Raw genomic sequence first — 18,663 nt, 5'->3', positions numbered from 1 at the left:
GCGCAGGGTACGTAGTGAACCTCCTTAGTGAACCTCCTACCTAGACAGCATTTCTGGATATCGTTCGGAACTCCTCACGAAGTTTATCAACAACATTTTAGCTCTTACTAGTGTCCACACGCAGCCAGTTGAACGCGAGCTCGTGCAGTAAACGCCTCACTTTAAAGCTGGAGATTTAAATCAGTTGGTTCTTCTGGTGTTTCAGATGTTACAGTAAATGTGCTGGAAAACATCGCAGTCTGGCAGCCACACAAACAAGATTCAGGTAAACTTTCGCTTGTCAGCTGTTTTATTTTACATGAATGCTTCTTTGCCTTAATACTGTTTTTACCTTGTAAGACTGTAACTTCACTTCACAGTTTCCCTGAACTGCAGTGAGTTGGAAGTTTTGCTGCATGCTGTGACAGGGATGGGTTCTGTTTCAACAGGCGCTCATTTCATTAGGATGTTTTCATGTCTGGAGTTTAGAGTTTTTATCTCTGGAGCCACTGTGAATGTTCTCTCATTTCCTGTTTCCTTAATCGCTTAATGCTTGTAAAGCTATTTAGTTAAGAATGCAGAGCATTTATTCATGTCCATATCAGAGAGTGATTAGTTACTTTTTTACTTTTTTTCTTCTTTTCTTTTCTTTTCTTTTCTTTTCTTTTCTTTATATATTATATATATTATATATACACACACACACACACACACACATAATTGAAGCATTGCCTTAGTTTAAGCAAACCAAACAAACACTGAAATGTTCCACTTCATAAGGTAGCATGTTCAAAAGTGATTTAATAAAAAATATTATTTCATATATAGTTGTAATTTGATAATGCTGGTTTGGCACACAATTTATAAAAACAACAACAACAAAACTGAACTAAATCATTCTCTTAGTCTCTTAGTCGAAACCCGGTAAAACGGTTTGTAACAGTAAATCTGCAAACCTGTAAAAAGTGAACCCAAACCAGGTGACAACTCTTTGTTACGACATGCCTCAAAGGGATGTGGAACAGGCAAATGATTACATGTATTATTCATGTTCACTCTGTTTGGATGAGACTAGTTCTTCTTTAATTTGGTAATGACGTATCCCTTGAAGAGTTATGATTTACAGATGATCATCCCACCGATGTTGTCATGACATGCCTTTCTCAGATCCACCGGACACTTAAATGCTTTATTGTGTTATTTTGAAATCTGATTTGTACTGAGAAATCATTTACCATAGCTGTGTTTTAGATTAGAAATTTAGATTATTATTATTATTATTTTTAATGTCATTACTAAAGAATCTAAAGAATCATACTGTTCTCCTTGGAACAATAAGGAAAATGCTTCTGTAATATGTTGTGTGTGTGTGTGTGTGTGTGTGTGTGTGTGTGTTTGAGATTAAACCCTTGTAGATGTGTTTTTTTTATGGAAATGACGCAATCAAGAAAATGACTCAGGAACAGGTTTCCAAAATAGGAATGTAACAACAAACTTCCGCTCTGGCTGTAATGAATGTATCATAGCTTTATCTAGACACAGCGATATGCCCATGCAAGACAGGAACTTATTGCTATTAAATTTTATGATACATTTATTATTACATGTAGCCTTATTGCACACAATTATGCAAGCCAAATGAATCTGACAGGACAGCCAGAAATCTGATTATAGATTGTCATCTTACAATATGCAAAATAATTAATTTATAATATAAATGAACGTAAAAATAAATGACACATTATTTATTTATTTATTCCATTTATCATATTACGTTATATAGACGTGTGGATTTCTGCCAACAGTCATTCCATCCAAAAAATAAAAATATAAATAAGAATAAAAAATAAATAAGAATATAAAAATTCCAGTTCTTTAAATGGTTTAGACATATTCCTTTTTTTCATGGGTTTCTAAACTGTGTTTTTTTTTTTTTTTTTTTTTTTTTTTTAGAAAAGCAGACTGTTCAAATTGATACCATTTGTGTGCTGCCACCTAATTTGAGTTAAGTGTAATTGGATTTAGGAACAAAAGAGTATTTGACTGTGCGCTTTCCTCTGAGAAGCAACCAGTACTCACATCCTCTGAGAGTCATCTGACAATGCCATGTCACATGTCCAGTGTTGAGCACATACTGTATGGAATGTAGTTGATATAGAGAAACAATATGTCATTTTCTATATTTAGGGCAAAATAGATGATGCTCGAAGCAGACGTCTTGAAATCCCGGCTAAAAAAGATTCAATTAGGATCATGTGATATCTTAATGGTCAGAAGAATTCACAGGGAAGACATAGTTCTTTGTGAACCAAGTTCATACTCATTTGTTGATGCTCCTGTGTGTCTGGCGCAGGTGCTCCTCTGATGTTCTCCATGATGTGATGAAGTGACTTATCAAGCATCAGCCTTCAAGTTACCCACAGTGATGCTCTTGACACTTTCAGTGAACCAGTCAGAGGCGATCTGAGACTCATCTGTTAGCATCACTTACTCCGAAGCCGTTCATCATGATTGACCTGAGTTATCTGACAGAGGAAGAGCAAGAGATGATCCTGGCAGTGCTGAAGAGAGATGCAGAGCTTAAGAAGCTGGAAGAACAGAGGATCAAGTGAGTATAGGAGAAAGGTGATGATTGTATATTCAATTGTAACGTTATGAAAAGTCCACTTATTACTCAAACTAATGGGCCATTTACACAGAACACATTTTTGCATTCCATATTTCCACTTCTCCAGTGTTTGCGTATGTAAACAGAGGAATGTACTTTTGCAGCATTTTGCACATCCCATTCTAAAAATGTGTCCTTAAATTTAGAATAAATTCAACTTTTAATAAATGTTTCTTTTTTTTCTGTTCTTGAATCTTTTGCAGCATCTCGTGCATGATATACCATTCTAAAAATACAGTGCTCAAGTTAAAATAAGTTAATCTAAAAGTTAATCTAAGTGTTTTTTTTTATTTATTTATAAATTTGATGTCCTTTCAGGCAGCTTCGTAAGACTGAGCGAGACAGAAGCAGGCTGAAGTACTTGACAGGGGAGTGGTTTTATGAGACAAAGAATCACAGACACAGAGACAGGATCCATGGCTCCGACATCATCAAAGCGTCCATGAGAGAGAAGAAACCCGTGACGATATGTGAGTGTTGCCAGCGCACAGAATGAGATAGAGAAGAACGGACTCTGTTCCTATCTCTCATTATTTCCATTACATGTTCCATGATTAGCACCTGAATTCAGTGTTTGCATCACCCTTTTTTAAGGGGGTGTATAATCACATTTTTACCTTTAATGAAAAAGCACCCATTAATCAAAGCATTTATTAAATCAAATATCTCATGTAGATCCATTAGAGGTTTTAAGATGTGTACTTGTGACTGTAAATACATGTTTGAACAGAACAAATGATCTCTTATTGCAGTGGAGCTCTCTCAGAGATGGTCGGAGAAACCCAGTCGTGTTTATGGTGAGAAGAAAGATGTGTACATCCCTCCAGAGCTTTTAGGACTCATTGATGATCCATCCACACAAACGCACATCGAGAGGTGAGCTTTTAGTGTTAAGTACATTTCTGATCCAAACATTCCAGCACAACATTTCGTCTGACTGAAATGTGATGCACCACAGGAGGAAATATTGTCGATTTTCTCGTTTTTGTTATACCTGTGTTGTGAAATCTTGTAGAATGTAGTTTGATCACATGGTTTTATGTAATTCATTATGCTGGTTATTATGAGACAGCATTGTACAAACATTTTAAATATTGCATAGTTAGGTTGTGTTCATGCACCTATTTTTCGTGCCATATGCGAGATAAGAAACAACCAAAGAAAAACAAAACACTTTGTAATTTCCTGTGTAAAACAGGCAAATCTGAGTGTGTGTTTTATGTATTTATTTATTTATTTTCAAACAGAAAATGTATGTAACATTTTGCATATAAAATAATTAGAAGTGCATTGAACACAAATCAATTATGGTGATAAAAAAAAAAAAGTGAAAGTGACGTGACATTCAGCCAAGTATGGTGACCCATACTCAGAATTTGTGCTCTGCATTTAACCCATCCAAAGTGCACACACACAGGGCAGTGAACACACACACACACACACACACACTGTGAGCACACACCCGGAGCAGTTGAGTTTCCTAAACTCAAAAATGCATTTCTGTTATCAGTACCAAGCACATGCCATTGTTATACTTGATTAACGGAAATTATGGTGGCTCTGCCTTTTCAACACCCCAACGCTGCGTCCACCCATTAGCCTGGCTGGACTGATCATGATGTCATCAACAGCCTTAACTCTGTGGACACTAGCTTTTAAGGCTTTCATATCATGTAGAACAATATGAAAAGAAAAGTAATCTGTCTCCCAGTTTATGTATACTCAGTTGTGAATTTGGCAGAGATTCAGGAGTGAACCTGTATTCTAGGGTTAACGTAATCTGTAGGGCAAACTTTTCCCATGTATCTAATGTTTTCCCAGACATTGGTGAGGGGAATCTGGAGCCAGTAAGCTGCTTTAGGGGTCAGATTCCACATGCTGCTGTTTTCCCCTCTGTCTGACACCATGTAATGGCATTATGCTGTCACATCGCAGCATGGAAACTTAGACTACTGAATCTTGTGACATTCCAGGAGCTTCTAGACCAGCACCGTGAAGATGTATTGATGATTGAATATACTGATTGCATTATGCAGAACTGTTCACATTAATCAATGCTCAATGCAAAGCTTTCAGTGGCCTGTTATCATGTTAGTGAATCTTGCATTTAATTAATCAGATTGTTTTATATGAATCTATATGACCATATCACCTCCATACAGGGTGGATGATGAGTTGCCAGAAGCCCAACAGGACAGACAGAGACCTCAAATCAAGGTACACTACACAAAATACATTAACTAAGATCATTTTGCTGAATTTTCTGTTTTATTCATGATGTATTTTTATGATTCCATGAAATTTATTACGCAGCCAAGGAAGAATCCATTCAATAGTGTGCAATCACAAAGAGATGAAGCCAGACTTATCAATGGAGTTAAGGAGATTGACCAGACACCTGCTGAGGGTGAGAAATATCTTCTCAATTTATCCTAAATTGATTTTGTACACTCCATAGAGTATGTTAATCTATAAATATTTATGATGTAAAAGATTCAGGCATTACGGAAATTGCCATTTTAATCACATATGTTAAAAAAGTTCCATTTTTTTTGTATTTAATTCACTGATAATGTAATCAACCTAATTTAACTACTAAAATCAGTTTTGCAAATTTAGCTAATTGTATGTTGATTCATACCATGTTTTTTATATATCTATATACAGTAGTTTCCATCTAATTATTATATTTTATTTTATTTCAGCTTTATTAACCAAAATGACTTTTTAGTTAACAATAACAAAAATTATTTACAGTTTTTAACGCAGCGTTTTCTATTGGAACTAGCTTTTGACAGATGATGTCTGTGATGTAACATATATGATTAGCATAGATTTAACATTTGTGTTATGGTTTTGATGCTGTTGTTCAGTCCAGTAATAGATGAGGTAATAGATGGGTTGTGTTTTTAAATGAGTGGATCTTCTAAAGGGCAAAGGGTCAGAACATATTTCTTGCAAGAACAGTAAGTTTGTTTGACTGATCCCCATTGAGAACAGCATGTTAACCTCTTCTGGTGTATGGTGTTGGCTTGATATGATCTCTGCTTTCGGTGTGATAACTCAATGCTGTCTGCATGCATATCTATTAAACCTGCATTTAGTTACTATAGCTTGCATAATGCAACACTACATTTGCATTATATGTTGGCAAAAACACTTGTTGATCTGATTATAAAATAATCAAAAGCTTCTGTAAGATCATATGGGAACAAAATGTAAACACTCAGTAATCAATCACACAAGTACAACAATAGAGTAGCTTCCAGTATTTAACTCTACTCTGCTTGTACAATTAGTATAGAATAACTAAACTGTAGTTTTATAATTGGCATTGATATGTAATATGTAACATTTAGTGTTATTACAATACATGTGAAAACGTGCCGTTCCTTGAAATGGTCTGGCCAAAATTTTTCAGCAGAAAGTTGGACCTGATGTAGTGGTCTGAGAAACACGGCTTTATGGAGCTGCCAAACTTTAAGAAGATTACACAGAGAAATATGTCGATTTAAGTAGTTAAGCCACCACGCATGACCAGTCTGTACCTCAAACATAGATGGTACATTTTTGATGGTCTTTTATTTTGTAGTAAGGCAAGTCTTAATGAGTGCAAAGGTAAATATAAAAGTTGTGAATATTTGGAATACATACACTGTAAAAGGTGAAAATGTGACTACTGACTGTAACAGTTCAACTGAACTATATGCCAGTACTTGATATGGTATCAATATATCTATTATCCCTTGGACCATCATATTCTTAGGTTGCTTGCAAGCTTTTATCCAGTGTATTCCATCCCATTCCTATACCATTTAAGTTTCATCAATTAACAGATACTGTACTGCTGTGACAATAACACAACTGTTAATTAAAATGCTAAATTAATTCATCATAAAACATGAATTCACATTTTTTGTGCATGTATGTGTCTTTGCTCCTTCTTTACTGCTTCAATACCCAACTATCTGGTTATTTTTCAGAACCTTTCCTTCCAGCTGAGAACTACACACTCCATCACACTACTCTAAACACAGACCACACTGACACCCATATAGTCACACAATGCAAACCTTGCAAGGACTCTTCCCTGGACACTGCCAGCAGTTACAATGGAGTCAAACAGGTCGTAACCCCTGCTCCCAAAGGCATCCTGAAGCACAACATCTCCAGCCATAGCTCTACTGTCTCCCTGCATCTCCACATTCCTATCAGTGATGACAGCAGCAGCAGTCAGTCGTCAGCTATGATCAGCCCTGTCAGTCCTGAAACTCCCATCAGCCCTCTTCTTTCCCCCTGCTCCCTGCACTCTGCGTCAGAGTGTTTAGATAGAAAACAGGTCCGCTTCTCCTCTGTCGATGGGCCCATAGAGAGAGTACAAGGAGAGCACAGTGTGCTGGAAGAAGACTGGAGTCCTATGTCGGACCAGGATAGAAGCCATATCACAGACAATGGTAACAAAGTTATAGCCATAAGAAGTGCTTAAAAAGATAGTTTACCCAGGAAATAAAAATTATTTTACTCACCATCATGTTGTTACAAGCATGTATTCTACTTTCTTTGGTCTGCTAAATCCAAAATAAGATATTTTAAACTTTTTTTTGTCCATTTAATGAATAACGTGTTTAATGTGTTCTTGTGGCTCAAGTGGTAGAGCATTGTGTTAGCAGTGCAAGGTTTTGGGTTCGATTCCCAGGAAGCACATGTTAGGTAAAAAATGTTAGCCGAATGCACTGTAAGTCACTTTGGATAAAAGCGTTTGCTAAATGCATAAATGCAAAATAAATGCAATGTTGGACCCCATTGACATTCACTGCATAGAAAAAAACAAAACAAAACAAAAAACTGATATTATTCAAAATATATTACACAGCAGAAAAAGTAACACAGGTTTGGAATGACATGTGGGTGAGTAAATTATGACCGATTTGAATTTTCAATTTTGGGTAAACTATCCCATTAAAGCAGGGAGTTAGCATGGGCATCTGGTCTAAAAATTTACAACAGCCTGGAGCCGTCTAAAAATCACAATTCAGGGATGGGCAGGTAGATGACTTGTCCAACCAGACAGTGAGAAATGCTTGATCCAAAACCCTTTGGTAAGACACCCTGAAACATAACAATATAATCAAAACCAAAAAATGTGTTTACGTGAGATAATCAGCCCAAAAATCTATCAACATGTAATTCAACAGTTCACATGCTAACACATCTGTGTACCCTCGTACTAACTGCATGTGCGTGCATATCTCATACATATCACACATGGGTTCTGGTGAATGCTCATGTGTATGTTGATTAAAACACAAATGGTGATTAGTAAATAAGCACTGCAAGAAATAACTAATATATGGGTGTTTACTTCAAGTTTAATGTGTAATATCATCATCTGATGACAAGTATTATTCTCTATCACTTAGATGCAAAAATGAAGACTTTCAAACCTGTGATTGTTTTCACTGTAGGTTACCATGAGGTTTATGGTGAGCCTCAGTCCTCCCAGGTGTCTAACTTCCACGACTCTACTGAAGTCACAGGTAAGGCCATTGGGTTAAGTGCAGATTGCCAGACTGATAAGCTTACAGTGGAAGGGGGTCGTTCGTTTTCTAAGGTACTTGAATGGTTTGGGAGAAGTTCTCTAGATGGAAAGCCGAAGGAGTCGCCAGTTAAGAAAGAGGTTAATGAAGAGGGACCAAAAGATCATAAAAACCCAGAAGCCAAGTCGGAAGATTTAGTGCCTCCAGTTGTACAGCCAAAGAACAAGCCACCATCAAAGCCACGTAGAGGGCTTTTTGCATTGTTTTCAAGAGCAGAGAAAAAAGACTTGTGTTCTGAAGTTCAAGCATCTGAGAAAGAAGAGATAAGTCAAGATAAAACAGAAAGTTCAGAATATAATACATCTTGCACTTTGAGACCTAAAAATGATGATATACTTCCACAGACCTCTGTTTCTACAAACAGGAAAACTGCAGAAATACTGCAGCAAAAAACAGACAAACCAATATGTAAAGATCCTCCACAAAAAGAGACATTTGACCAAGGTGAAATATCACCGGGAATACTGGCCAACCTGAAGTCATTCTGGGAAAGGGGTAACAGTGGGTCTAAAATACTAAGCATCAAAACAGAAAGTGAGAACTCTAAGCTTAATGAGAATTATCACAATGCTGTGGACAGAAGATTGTCAGATTCAAGCATCAGCCCATCAAAACCCAAGCCCAATGATCCAAATCCAGTTGATATAGAATCTACAATTTGTGAGATTTCTCCAGTCTTACCTAGAAAATCATCCAATGATGTTGAAATATCAGCTGTATCCTCACATGAAGATTTGAAGCCTTCTAGTTTGGAGAACAATAGGGTCTCAGAAGTTTTAAGCAGCGAACTACAAACTCTCACAACAAAAATGAATGGCAAATTGTCACCCGGTGCATTGCTAAAACACAAAGATAAATCTCTGGGTAATGAGCTACAAGAAGAGGCACTTTCCAGGGACATATCTGACTTAAAAAATGAAATCTCCACCTTCAAAATGACCCCAAGTCAACAGGAGAATAAAGTCTCGATTAATGATCTCAAGTCATTTTGGGAGTTAGAAAAAAGTGGCCTTAGAGTAACTGTAGGCTCACCAACATGTACAGCTAACGTTAAAGATCCATCCCCTGAGTCATCTCCAAAACGTTCTTTAGTGGAACATTCTGAACTTCAGTTTGACATCAGATCAATCAACCCAAGTTCCCCAGAGAGAATGAGTTTCAATGAGGCTGCTTCAACACAAAAAGAGAAGATGGAACAGACCGAGGAAAAACAGAGAAGTCCAAATACAGTGCCATTACCAGACCTTCAAGATATCAGAGGTAGGGTACCTCACAGCACCCAGAATATTTCTAATTTCAAACAGTCCATTTCAGACAAGCATTCAAAGCCAAGTCCACCACCATCTCCCCTCAGAAGTCTCCCTGCAAAAGGTCAACATGATAAGCCACAGTCCACTGACATTTACCGCCCTAAACACCAAGATCAAACTAGAACACCCAGCCCATTACTGCAGTCTAAAGTACCTCGTAGAGATTCATATCCAAACAAAGAATCCAGGAAGGATGGTTCTCCCTTAAGAACCTTTGCGATAGATATCAATCCTGCTGACAAGAATCCATGCATTGTAAGGGTTAAACCAGGGCAAACCAGGCCATGTACTTCTCCTGAACCTCACAGGAAGACTTCTGATGGAGGCAGTGATGTAAGACTCATCATGCCCAAAGAACGGAAATTGTCAGCAGACTCTCTGACCCGGTTTTATATTCCCCTGAGTTTACACTATTACCTGGGCGTATCTGAGCAGGCAGTCTTTGATGAAAGAGAACAGGTAAAGGTGCAGGCAGGTGAAACATTTGAACAGGTGAACCAAGGCAGAGTGAGCAATGAGAGCTCCCCTTCTCGACACTCCCAGCCTGAATCAGAGGAGATCACCTTTGACTCCTCTGGGAGCTCCACACCTGAAGCCTGGTCGATCTCACACGCCAGTTCATACTGTGAGCTCACCTCTCCATTTGGGTTCAGACTAGTTTCAGTAGAAAAGGCCTTGATTCGTTCTGTGATTTTTGTGGAAGCAGGGTTTATGTCCTTAAAACAAGTGCTCAGTGTGACCTAAGAAACATGTCCTACTTGATGCTTTGCATCAAATTTGTAGACATGATAAAATTACCTACTTGTTCTACAGGCTTATGACTATTTAAGCCCTGCCTCTACGTGTTTCTGTAATGATCTATTTCAGTAATCTAAATGTATTTCTTTAAAATCATGAAAATCTTTATTTATTTATTTTTTATTCCTGGTAAGTTTCAGTTTATAACATGAAGGTTGAAATATTGTTTATAGTTTGTGTCAAATAAACACTAGTACCTCTGACACTGATAAATCAGCTTATTAATCATTAAAGTCTTTATTATATAGTTTTATTAAAATTAATTTGTATATTTCATATTTTAAATGTATAACCAATATTTAATAAATTGTTTTGATCTTATGTTTTAAATTACATTGTACATAGTAATTACAGATACATTTCAAATCTCCTGAAATCAGAATCTAATGGGTGGAAATGCCCCCTTAAATCAGTGTTTCAAATCATATATTCAGAACTAATAGTTGTATATAATGCACCAGTAGACCTCTTTTATTTGCTTTTATATGGTTTGCTGATTCCTTCTTGATATGGGCTGTGACAGGGGACAGTGAGGATGACAGCCCTGTCAAAGCTGCCCTTGAGCGGGCCAATGCCAGACCCATTTCTATTTCCAAAAGTCTAGAGGACCTGTCATCCACACCTTTACGTAAGTTTCCTTCATCTTCCTCGCCCTATGTTTGGTTGACTTTAACCTTATTTAAGAAAAAATTCTTGTTTTGTTTAAATCTTTATTTAACAATTCTTTGTCATCTGTACCAAGAAGAGAGATGGAAGACTGATCCGAGGAGTGACGTTAGACTGAGTATGGAAAATGGTAAATATTATTATATATTTTAAATATATTAATAATAATAAATCGGTAATAAAGTAACTAAATTTCAAATGGTATTTTGAATGGTTTTTAAATTATTTTGATATCAGCCTCTGCTTTAGCTTTTAAACTAATGTTCAGTGAGTTTTATACATTTGCATTATTACATCAAGAGCAGAAGGTAAGCCCCAGACATTAAAGTAGACATAAAAACTCCTTTTCATAATCGACCCTTTAAATGGCACATGAAAATCCAGTGACCACGTGGATTAATGGCAGCGATAAAAGTGGTTTGCATTCCGTACCACCCAAAACATCTAATGGTGAGGTAGATGGAGTACCTAAATCAATTCTTCAATGTCCCCTTCAATTAACAACTCTAGACACAAACTAAAAAACATTCAATATTCATTTAACCTCTATCTAGATCCATAATGTGCATCCGCTAAATGACTGTCTCCTTTGTCTTAGTGTCTGCAGTCACTTCAAACACCAAAACATCTTTCTCCGACCCAGAACAGGTGAAGATGATGAGTATGTCTGTGCCTGCATTCATGCAACAAGAGGTAAAATACAAACTAAAACCCAGTACCCTTTTTGAATAACAACCACCACCCTAGATTAGTTATAAAAAGTGTTATTTTTATGTTTTAACCTATGACCAAACACCAACATTCACTGCCTTTATTAACCTGCATGAATGCTAACAACCTCATGTTGTTTGTGCATGTGACTAATTAGATGGCTTGCAGAAACAGTGACTTTGCCAGTTTCTACTATGACGGACTGAGAACATGCAACACTCCTTCTAATTTTAGCACTTGCTCTGAAGGGGCCTCCATGTCCTCTGTATGTGACTCCTGTTTTTACACAACCCAATGATTATGAATAGAGCAATTTTGCTCTGATTTAATGCTAATGAACATATTAATCTATTTTGTTTTTGTGATAACATGCTATTATAAAATGATTTCTACACAGATCTATGTCTTTATGGGGTATGTATAGGTTACTGGTAGTGTAATGAGCATCTACAGTGGTGAGTTTGGTCATGTGGAAATCAAAGGAACAATCCAGTTCGCCATTCACTATGTGCAAAAACTGGGAGAGTTCCACATCTTTGTTGTGCAGTGCAAGGACCTCGCTGTGGCGGATGTTAAAAGGAACCGATCTGATCCGTAAGTGAACTAATATTTCACATCAGGAGAATAAAGATAAGGTAAACAGTAATATACCGTACATTATGTGCTTCGTGTGATTGAACTTCAGGTATGTTAAGTGTTACTTGTTACCTGACAAAGCAAAATATGGAAAGAAGAAAACGTGTGTGAGGAAGAAGACTCTGGATCCAGCTTACAATGAAATCCTACGGGTATGAGACTTCAAAACTTGTTAAGATATGTTTTAAAATGAATTTGATTATCAAAGTGGTAATTTCTTTGCAGTTTAAGATTCCATTGGAGACCTTGAAAACCCAGAAGCTGAACACCTCTGTGTGGCACAATGATACGTTCGGGCGTAACATGTTTCTTGGAGAAGTTGACCTCGATTTGGCTGAATGGGATTTCAGTAATACTCAGATGAATGAATATTTACTCAAAGGAAGGGTAAGATATTGTAAATCATGTATACTTTGGTCAAAATAACCTCTTAGGATGTTTTTTAACTTGTGGCTTGCAGACCAATCTGTATGTAGGTTAATATTGTTGGAAAAAATGGACAGCTAAATAAATGTTTGTTTTTTTGTTGTTGTTGCTGTTCTTTTTAGAAAACTGAGTAAATGCATCAAAAAATATGTTTGCATGGGGTCATGCTTGTTGGAATTTCTGTAAAATCTGCCTTTCTTCATCAACCCAGGTTCAGGTTCCCACCAGCCCAAAACATTCTGTCGGCAGCGTGGAAATGAGTGCTGAGATTAAAGTCGCTCTGCGTTTTGTCTCACAGACTTCTCACAGTAAGCTGCTGAGATTTATGATGCTGACATTTTATTTGACTAAAAATATGTTTTAAGAAGCATCTTCCTTTCTGATAGATCACAAAAACAAGGGGAATGGTGAGGTGCAAATATGGGTGAAAGAATGCAAGAATCTGCCTATTACCAGAGGTGTTGCCATTGACCCCTTTGTGAAATGGTATCTATTGCTGTTTTATTGGATACATTTGTATGTGTTGGATCATTAGATGTGGGATGCTCAATCTGTGTGAATTTTGTCTTTCCAGCGCAGTCCTCCCAGATGCAAGCCGAAAAAGCCGTCAGAAGACCAGAGTGTTGAAGAGGACATCTAACCCTGTGTTTAACCACACCATGGTGTATGAAGGTTTCAGGCAAGAGGATCTCAAAGAGGCGTGTGTGGAGCTTACAGTGTGGGATCACGACAGACTCAACAACCACTTCATTGGGGGTATTAGGATGGGTCTTGGAAAAGGTAGGTGAAAGAGGAATTACAACCATACTTAAAAAAAAAATAAAGGTAACACTTTAGAACAGGTAACACTTGTTAACTATTAACTATGACATTTCTCTCAATACATTGTTAATTTGCTGCTTATTAATAGTTAGTAAGGTAGTTGTTAGGTTTAGGTATTAGGTAAGATTAGGGATGTAGAATAAGGCATTAATATGTTCTTAATTAGCACTAATACATGGCTCATATTCTAGTAATATGCATGATAATAAGCAACTAATAGGTGTTACCTATTATAAAGTGTTACCAAAATAAAAAATAATAATTGTCAGGATTTTTTTGTCAATATTATCTCATTGCAGGTAAAAGTTATGGCACTGAGGTGACTTGGATGGACTCTAATGTTGCTGAAGCAGCTCTGTGGGAGAGAATGATGCAATCTCCGAACGAATGGGTGGAAGATATTTTACCTTTGAGAATGATGGTCATGGCAAGAATGTCAAGATAGTTAGAAACTGAGACATGGTGACACGTTTGAACAAATACATGAAAATGGTTGTGAACATGAAGAATGCATTATATAGGAAGACAGTATGTAATGTTAAATATATAGGATCTAACTTGATGGTTTCTTGACATTTTTGTTGAGGAAAACAAAGAGAATGACAAATATAATATGCCTGTTATTGTAAAGTAAGTGGATTTAATGTTTTGAAATAAAAATGCCTGTTTAAAAATCTGTTAGTTTTTTCTTCAAATAAGATCTTTTGTTAATTGCCTTGAAAGAGCATCGTAAGACACTCAACATTAAATGGTCCAACTGCCATCACTCTTATATGTACAATTCTGAACATCTAGCAACAAATACAAAGTAAAAGTTTTGGATGATTGTGACAAATAACCAACTTTTTTATTTATTTATTTTTGATATTGCACAGAATTACACCATCCATACAGTAACAATAACAATACGCGCACACACACACACACACACACACAAATGAATGCTAGGGGGAGATGTAAACAAAAATATAGGAATACGTTAAAAAGTTTACGTGCTTGCAAAATTTGAATAGCTTTTTGTTTCTACGAGGGTAATATAGATTCAATATAGCATTTCACATCATATTTAAATGCTATAATACATGTTTTTTTATTTTCTTTTTTAGATTTATGGATATGAAATTTAGCCATTAAAATAAAAAATAATAATACAGTACTTATAGTGTTTTCAGTAATGTCTTAAAGAACATCTTCCCACTCTAAAATAAAATATCCATCAACATATCCAACAATAAAATCAAGAACATTGCTCCATAAAAAAGACACAAAAGGGCAGTGCCACAGATTACCAACTCAACGTTGCTCCTCCTCTCAGAGAAGCAACGCTTACGTAAAGTATCGCGATATTTCAGGACGCGCCATTTTATTTCCTTTCAGTGTCGTAGGAAGCGCGTTGCTGTACTTTGGCTTTACAACGTCTGAGCTCAAATACCCTTTTTCCTTTTCCTTTTAATTAAGTTTTCTTGTTTTTTTTCTTTAATCAATCGACGTCACAAAATATCAGTTCTCAATTTAAGGTAAGTTGCTTCGGTTATAAACAAATACTTGCTTGTAGCTTGCTTTGCGTAAGGAATCCGCTTTGTCACGCAGGCCAATGCGCGCTGCTGCGCCCTGCTAACGTTAAACGAAACCTCTGCGTTGTTGTATTCGATATGAAGAGTTGTCTACATATTGGTTATTATATTAATTTTATTATTAATTTCGAAATCCAAAAATTTTCATAATTTTACTTTTGATTTTATACAAGGTAACTTAGTCGAATACAGATGGAAATGTTCATTGGATTGGAAGATTTATTTAACCTTACCTTTTTGCTTCTCCCCGTATGTAATAAAAAGTTAATGGAGATTAAGAATGTCATTTTCGTTAATATAGTTTTTGTGTGGTACTAAAAGGGCATGCGGGGTTTCAAACGACACGAGACTCGTTTTCATTTTTTCGTGAAGAGAATAGTGCGAAGTGTGTTTGTTTAATTGAAGTGAGTGCATTTGTGTACGCAAATTCTTGCTTTTATTTCCTGCTAATACTCTTAATATTTTATTTCTTTGCAGTTTACACAATATCCAGGAACACAGCCATGATCACCAGAAAAAGAGGAAGAAGCAGCCTAACCGCTGACATCACATGCTCAAGTTCCTCCCACGAGATTGATAGTGTTTCAATAGTCAGTAATACAAGTGAAACGAACATGATGACTTCTCCAGAAAGTGACACCAATGATTGGGGCCTGGATGACCTGCTTGGCTCCGGGCTCAACTGGGACCTGGACAACGATGTGCTTGATGATTTCGTCAACTTTGAATCACAGACGACGACGAGTGATGAGACCGACCAAAGCGCAGGGCTTGACGTTCCTTCATCCCACAGTAGAGGTGTAGTCCAGAGGTCAAAACTGCAAGGTGTCTCTGGTCGGATCATCAACAAGAACGCCATTGCAGCGAGGATGAACCGATTAAAGAAGAAAGAATACGTCAGTGGCTTGGAACAGAGAGTTGGTTCTTTGACGACAGAAAACAGTGTTCTCAAGCAGGAGAACGGGAATCTCAACAAGAGAGTGGAAGAGTTGGAGAATGAAACTAGGTACTTGAGAGCCGTGTTGGCCAATGAGAGCATGCTGGCTCAGCTGTTGTCTAGATTGAGCGGTGTGAACGGCATGAAATTCTCTACCTCGCTTTTCCAGGAATCCAACGAGAATGACCATGATTACGCCATGCCGAGGAAGAGGGTGAAGGTGGAAGACCGAGATACTGCAGGTGGTGTCTGCCTGCATGTGGACAAAGACCACGTCTCGGTGGAATTCTGCACCAAATGTGCAGAGAGTTCAAGCTTGTCGCATAAAATGTAGGGTCAAGTATTTTACCTTTTCAACGTTTCCTGAGACTGAACATTTGCACAGGATGTAAATGAGGGGACATGACGACAGTAGTTGTCAAATATAGATTAAACTGTTTAAATGTGTGCAGAGCTTGAATGGCATGTCTATTGAACTTGCTTTTAATACAAGTTACTGCTAAACTTGTTGACAGTTTTCTTCTAGGTGCTTGGTCCGCCATGCTGGATGAGTGGGTCACAGAACATCCTTGACTGCTGAAATCCATGGTAAGGATCAAGCTGTAGAAGACCGCACAGAACTGGTTAACTCCTAAGATGAGGACAATACTTTTGGCCAGTTCACGACACAATGAACTGCAAATAAACCATTATTTCTGTTTCATTTTCATTTGGTATCTGTTTAAAGTATTGGATATAATCTATAAAAAGAAATTAAGCACTGTTTTTTTTTTATGCTACTTTGGATGTTTATTGGATTACTTGGTTGTAGTATGTAATTTCAGTTAATAGACTTTGAGGGAAGTAGTAGTTGACAAAAAAGTTAAAGAAATATGTAAATGGGTGATGTTTCACAAAGGGCTTCCACTTGCATTAATCTGGTATGTACCCGTTTATTTAGTGTTGATACATTGATGTTGATTTCAATACAAGATTCCATGCAAGTTTGCATTTTGCTGAAAATAGAGGAGCCCTTTCTGAAATAACACTATTTTTCTAAAGAATGTTTTTCATGTAGAACCCTTATTTTTCTTTATGCTAAAGTGGATTTTGCTGTGGGGAAAGCAGAAGAATCGGGACCAGCAACTTGCATCATGGCCTGGTAAATGTAAAAAAAGGTAGTACATGAAACCGTGTAAGTTACAGTTTTACTGATTCTTTATCACACCCCTAAAGACGTCAGATGCTGTAATGCTCATTTAGCATCTAAATGAGTATTTAAACTCCTGTTTAAAATAATGTTTCACTACAATACATTTTACATCTGTCATTTCCATGTGTTTCATCTTGATTTGTTAAAGCACTTGGGCTAAATTTGACAGTTGTCAGGAGAAATGGTATGTTCTAAAAACGAATTTTCAAAGGGTCTTGGTTTTTGAGTATGATCATCTGTATGTAAGATGTAATAGAAATCCAAAAACTGTGCGAGCACATGGCTTCAGCTGTCTTGAAGTGAAATGTAATAAATTTTCATTTGAGTAATGCATATTTTTTTGTGTCCTATTAAGATGTTAACCACACTCTCCTTTTCTTTTTAGACAGCACTTTCTTCGCTCTCTACAAGAGCCTTTTCTTACTTCTCTTCAAGGTGGATAAAGAGTGGTGGTGGTTTCTCCGTTATATACAAATGTGTACTGCAAAATTCCGTAAGGGCTCTGGTAATTCAGTGACACCCCAAAAAACAAACTGCTATTTTGTTTGGGCCATTGTTGGTCTGGTCTAATGACTGTGGTTCTCCAGCATTAACCCAAGCAGTTCTGAAATGTGTAACTGCAGTTGGTTTTCTTATTCTGGTTATACATACTGCTGTCAGTGTAATTAGAACATTTTAATTTGTCAACACCGCTGCATCAGATATAGAAACATTTTTTTGTTCCTGTGGTAAGAGCTTGTAGGATGACTTCACAGTGAAGATAAAACTACCTTTTGAAAAAATGAAATGTCCACAAAGTAAATTTGAATGTCATAGTATCTCTATTGATCTAGTTTTTGGCAAATGTTGTATTATTGACTTAAATTTTATAGTTTAAACCTGGAACTTCTGAATCACTATTACTGAATTGAATTGTGGTCCTCTTATTTAAAAGTTAATGCTGGTGGCACCCTACATTTCAGAACTGTTTGGTCGATTGTTGTGGGTAGGGAATTGGAAATTAGCTCAGATTAAATATCTATTTTTGGCAGTAAATTAGTTTATAAATAGGCTTGTAAATAATGCATAAACTTGTTTCCCAGTGCATTGTTTTTATTATTAATAGTTAACAGAAACTGATAATCCACATGTTCTCCATTTGGTCATTTTGTAAGTTGTGCATTACCAAAAGACGTATTTACACACCACTTTTTATCCACAATTTTTCTCTCACATGCACACAAATAAAATGGTTTAGGCAAGGCTCTGATGTTTGTAGTATCTGTGGTAACACAACGTCCAGGCAGTTTATGCTATTCAAAGACATAAGAACTACATTAAATGTTTTCAAAAGGCTCAACTTGTGAT

The 18,663-nt window shown here is 36.7% G+C and overlaps 2 protein-coding genes across 10 annotated transcripts; both read left to right on the top strand.

The window, feature by feature from the left end:
- On the top strand, window positions 1-14,287 carry LOC113074656 (synaptotagmin-like protein 2). 7 transcript variants are annotated; one of them, XM_026247504.1, is made up of 19 exons: window positions 1-265; window positions 2,333-2,587; window positions 2,966-3,117; window positions 3,400-3,523; window positions 4,810-4,864; window positions 4,961-5,054; window positions 6,631-7,101; window positions 8,113-10,179; window positions 10,876-10,980; window positions 11,095-11,148; window positions 11,617-11,666; window positions 11,887-11,994; window positions 12,154-12,323; window positions 12,415-12,517; window positions 12,591-12,752; window positions 13,003-13,099; window positions 13,178-13,277; window positions 13,366-13,571; window positions 13,913-14,287. In XM_026247504.1, exons 2-19 carry the CDS (start codon window positions 2,487-2,489, stop codon window positions 14,056-14,058), a joined length of 4,365 nt encoding a protein of 1,454 aa, XP_026103289.1. In that variant the 5' UTR covers window positions 1-265; window positions 2,333-2,486; the 3' UTR covers window positions 14,059-14,287. The 7 variants fall into 7 exon arrangements, with proteins under 7 accessions (XP_026103289.1, XP_026103288.1, XP_026103290.1 ...); XM_026247503.1 differs by having other exon boundaries at window positions 2-265; window positions 11,617-11,711; XM_026247507.1 differs by having other exon boundaries at window positions 5-265; window positions 8,113-9,504; window positions 11,617-11,711.
- Window positions 14,288-14,969: 682 nt separating this feature from the next.
- On the top strand, window positions 14,970-18,559 carry LOC113074654 (CREB/ATF bZIP transcription factor-like). 3 transcript variants are annotated; one of them, XR_003280684.1, is made up of 4 exons: window positions 14,970-15,130; window positions 15,665-16,712; window positions 17,208-17,281; window positions 17,702-18,559. XR_003280684.1 is itself a non-coding variant. In XM_026247501.1 (2 exons), exon 2 carries the CDS (start codon window positions 15,691-15,693, stop codon window positions 16,456-16,458), a length of 768 nt encoding a protein of 255 aa, XP_026103286.1. In that variant the 5' UTR covers window positions 14,970-15,130; window positions 15,665-15,690; the 3' UTR covers window positions 16,459-17,649. The 3 variants fall into 3 exon arrangements, 1 of the variants encoding a protein (XP_026103286.1); XR_003280683.1 differs by lacking the exon at window positions 17,702-18,559 and having other exon boundaries at window positions 17,208-17,649; XM_026247501.1 differs by lacking the exon at window positions 17,702-18,559 and having other exon boundaries at window positions 15,665-17,649.
- Window positions 18,560-18,663: the final 104 nt, after the last annotated feature.

This window comes from Carassius auratus, unplaced genomic scaffold (assembly GCF_003368295.1).
Source record: "Carassius auratus strain Wakin unplaced genomic scaffold, ASM336829v1 scaf_tig00015289, whole genome shotgun sequence".
Lineage (NCBI taxonomy): Eukaryota > Metazoa > Chordata > Actinopteri > Cypriniformes > Cyprinidae > Carassius > Carassius auratus.
This window is presented reverse-complemented; position numbering and strand designations above follow the sequence as displayed.

Coding starts and splice junctions, on each gene's coding strand:
- LOC113074656 (XM_026247503.1), top strand. CDS start 2,487: ATGATTGACCTGAGTTATCTGACAGAGGAAGAGCAAGAGATGATCCTG. Junction 10,981..11,094: donor CCTGTCATCCACACCTTTAC/GTAAGTTTCCTT, acceptor ATCTGTACCAAG/AAGAGAGATGGAAGACTGAT. Junction 12,753..13,002: donor AATATTTACTCAAAGGAAGG/GTAAGATATTGT, acceptor TCATCAACCCAG/GTTCAGGTTCCCACCAGCCC.
- LOC113074654 (XM_026247501.1), top strand. CDS start 15,691: ATGATCACCAGAAAAAGAGGAAGAAGCAGCCTAACCGCTGACATCACA.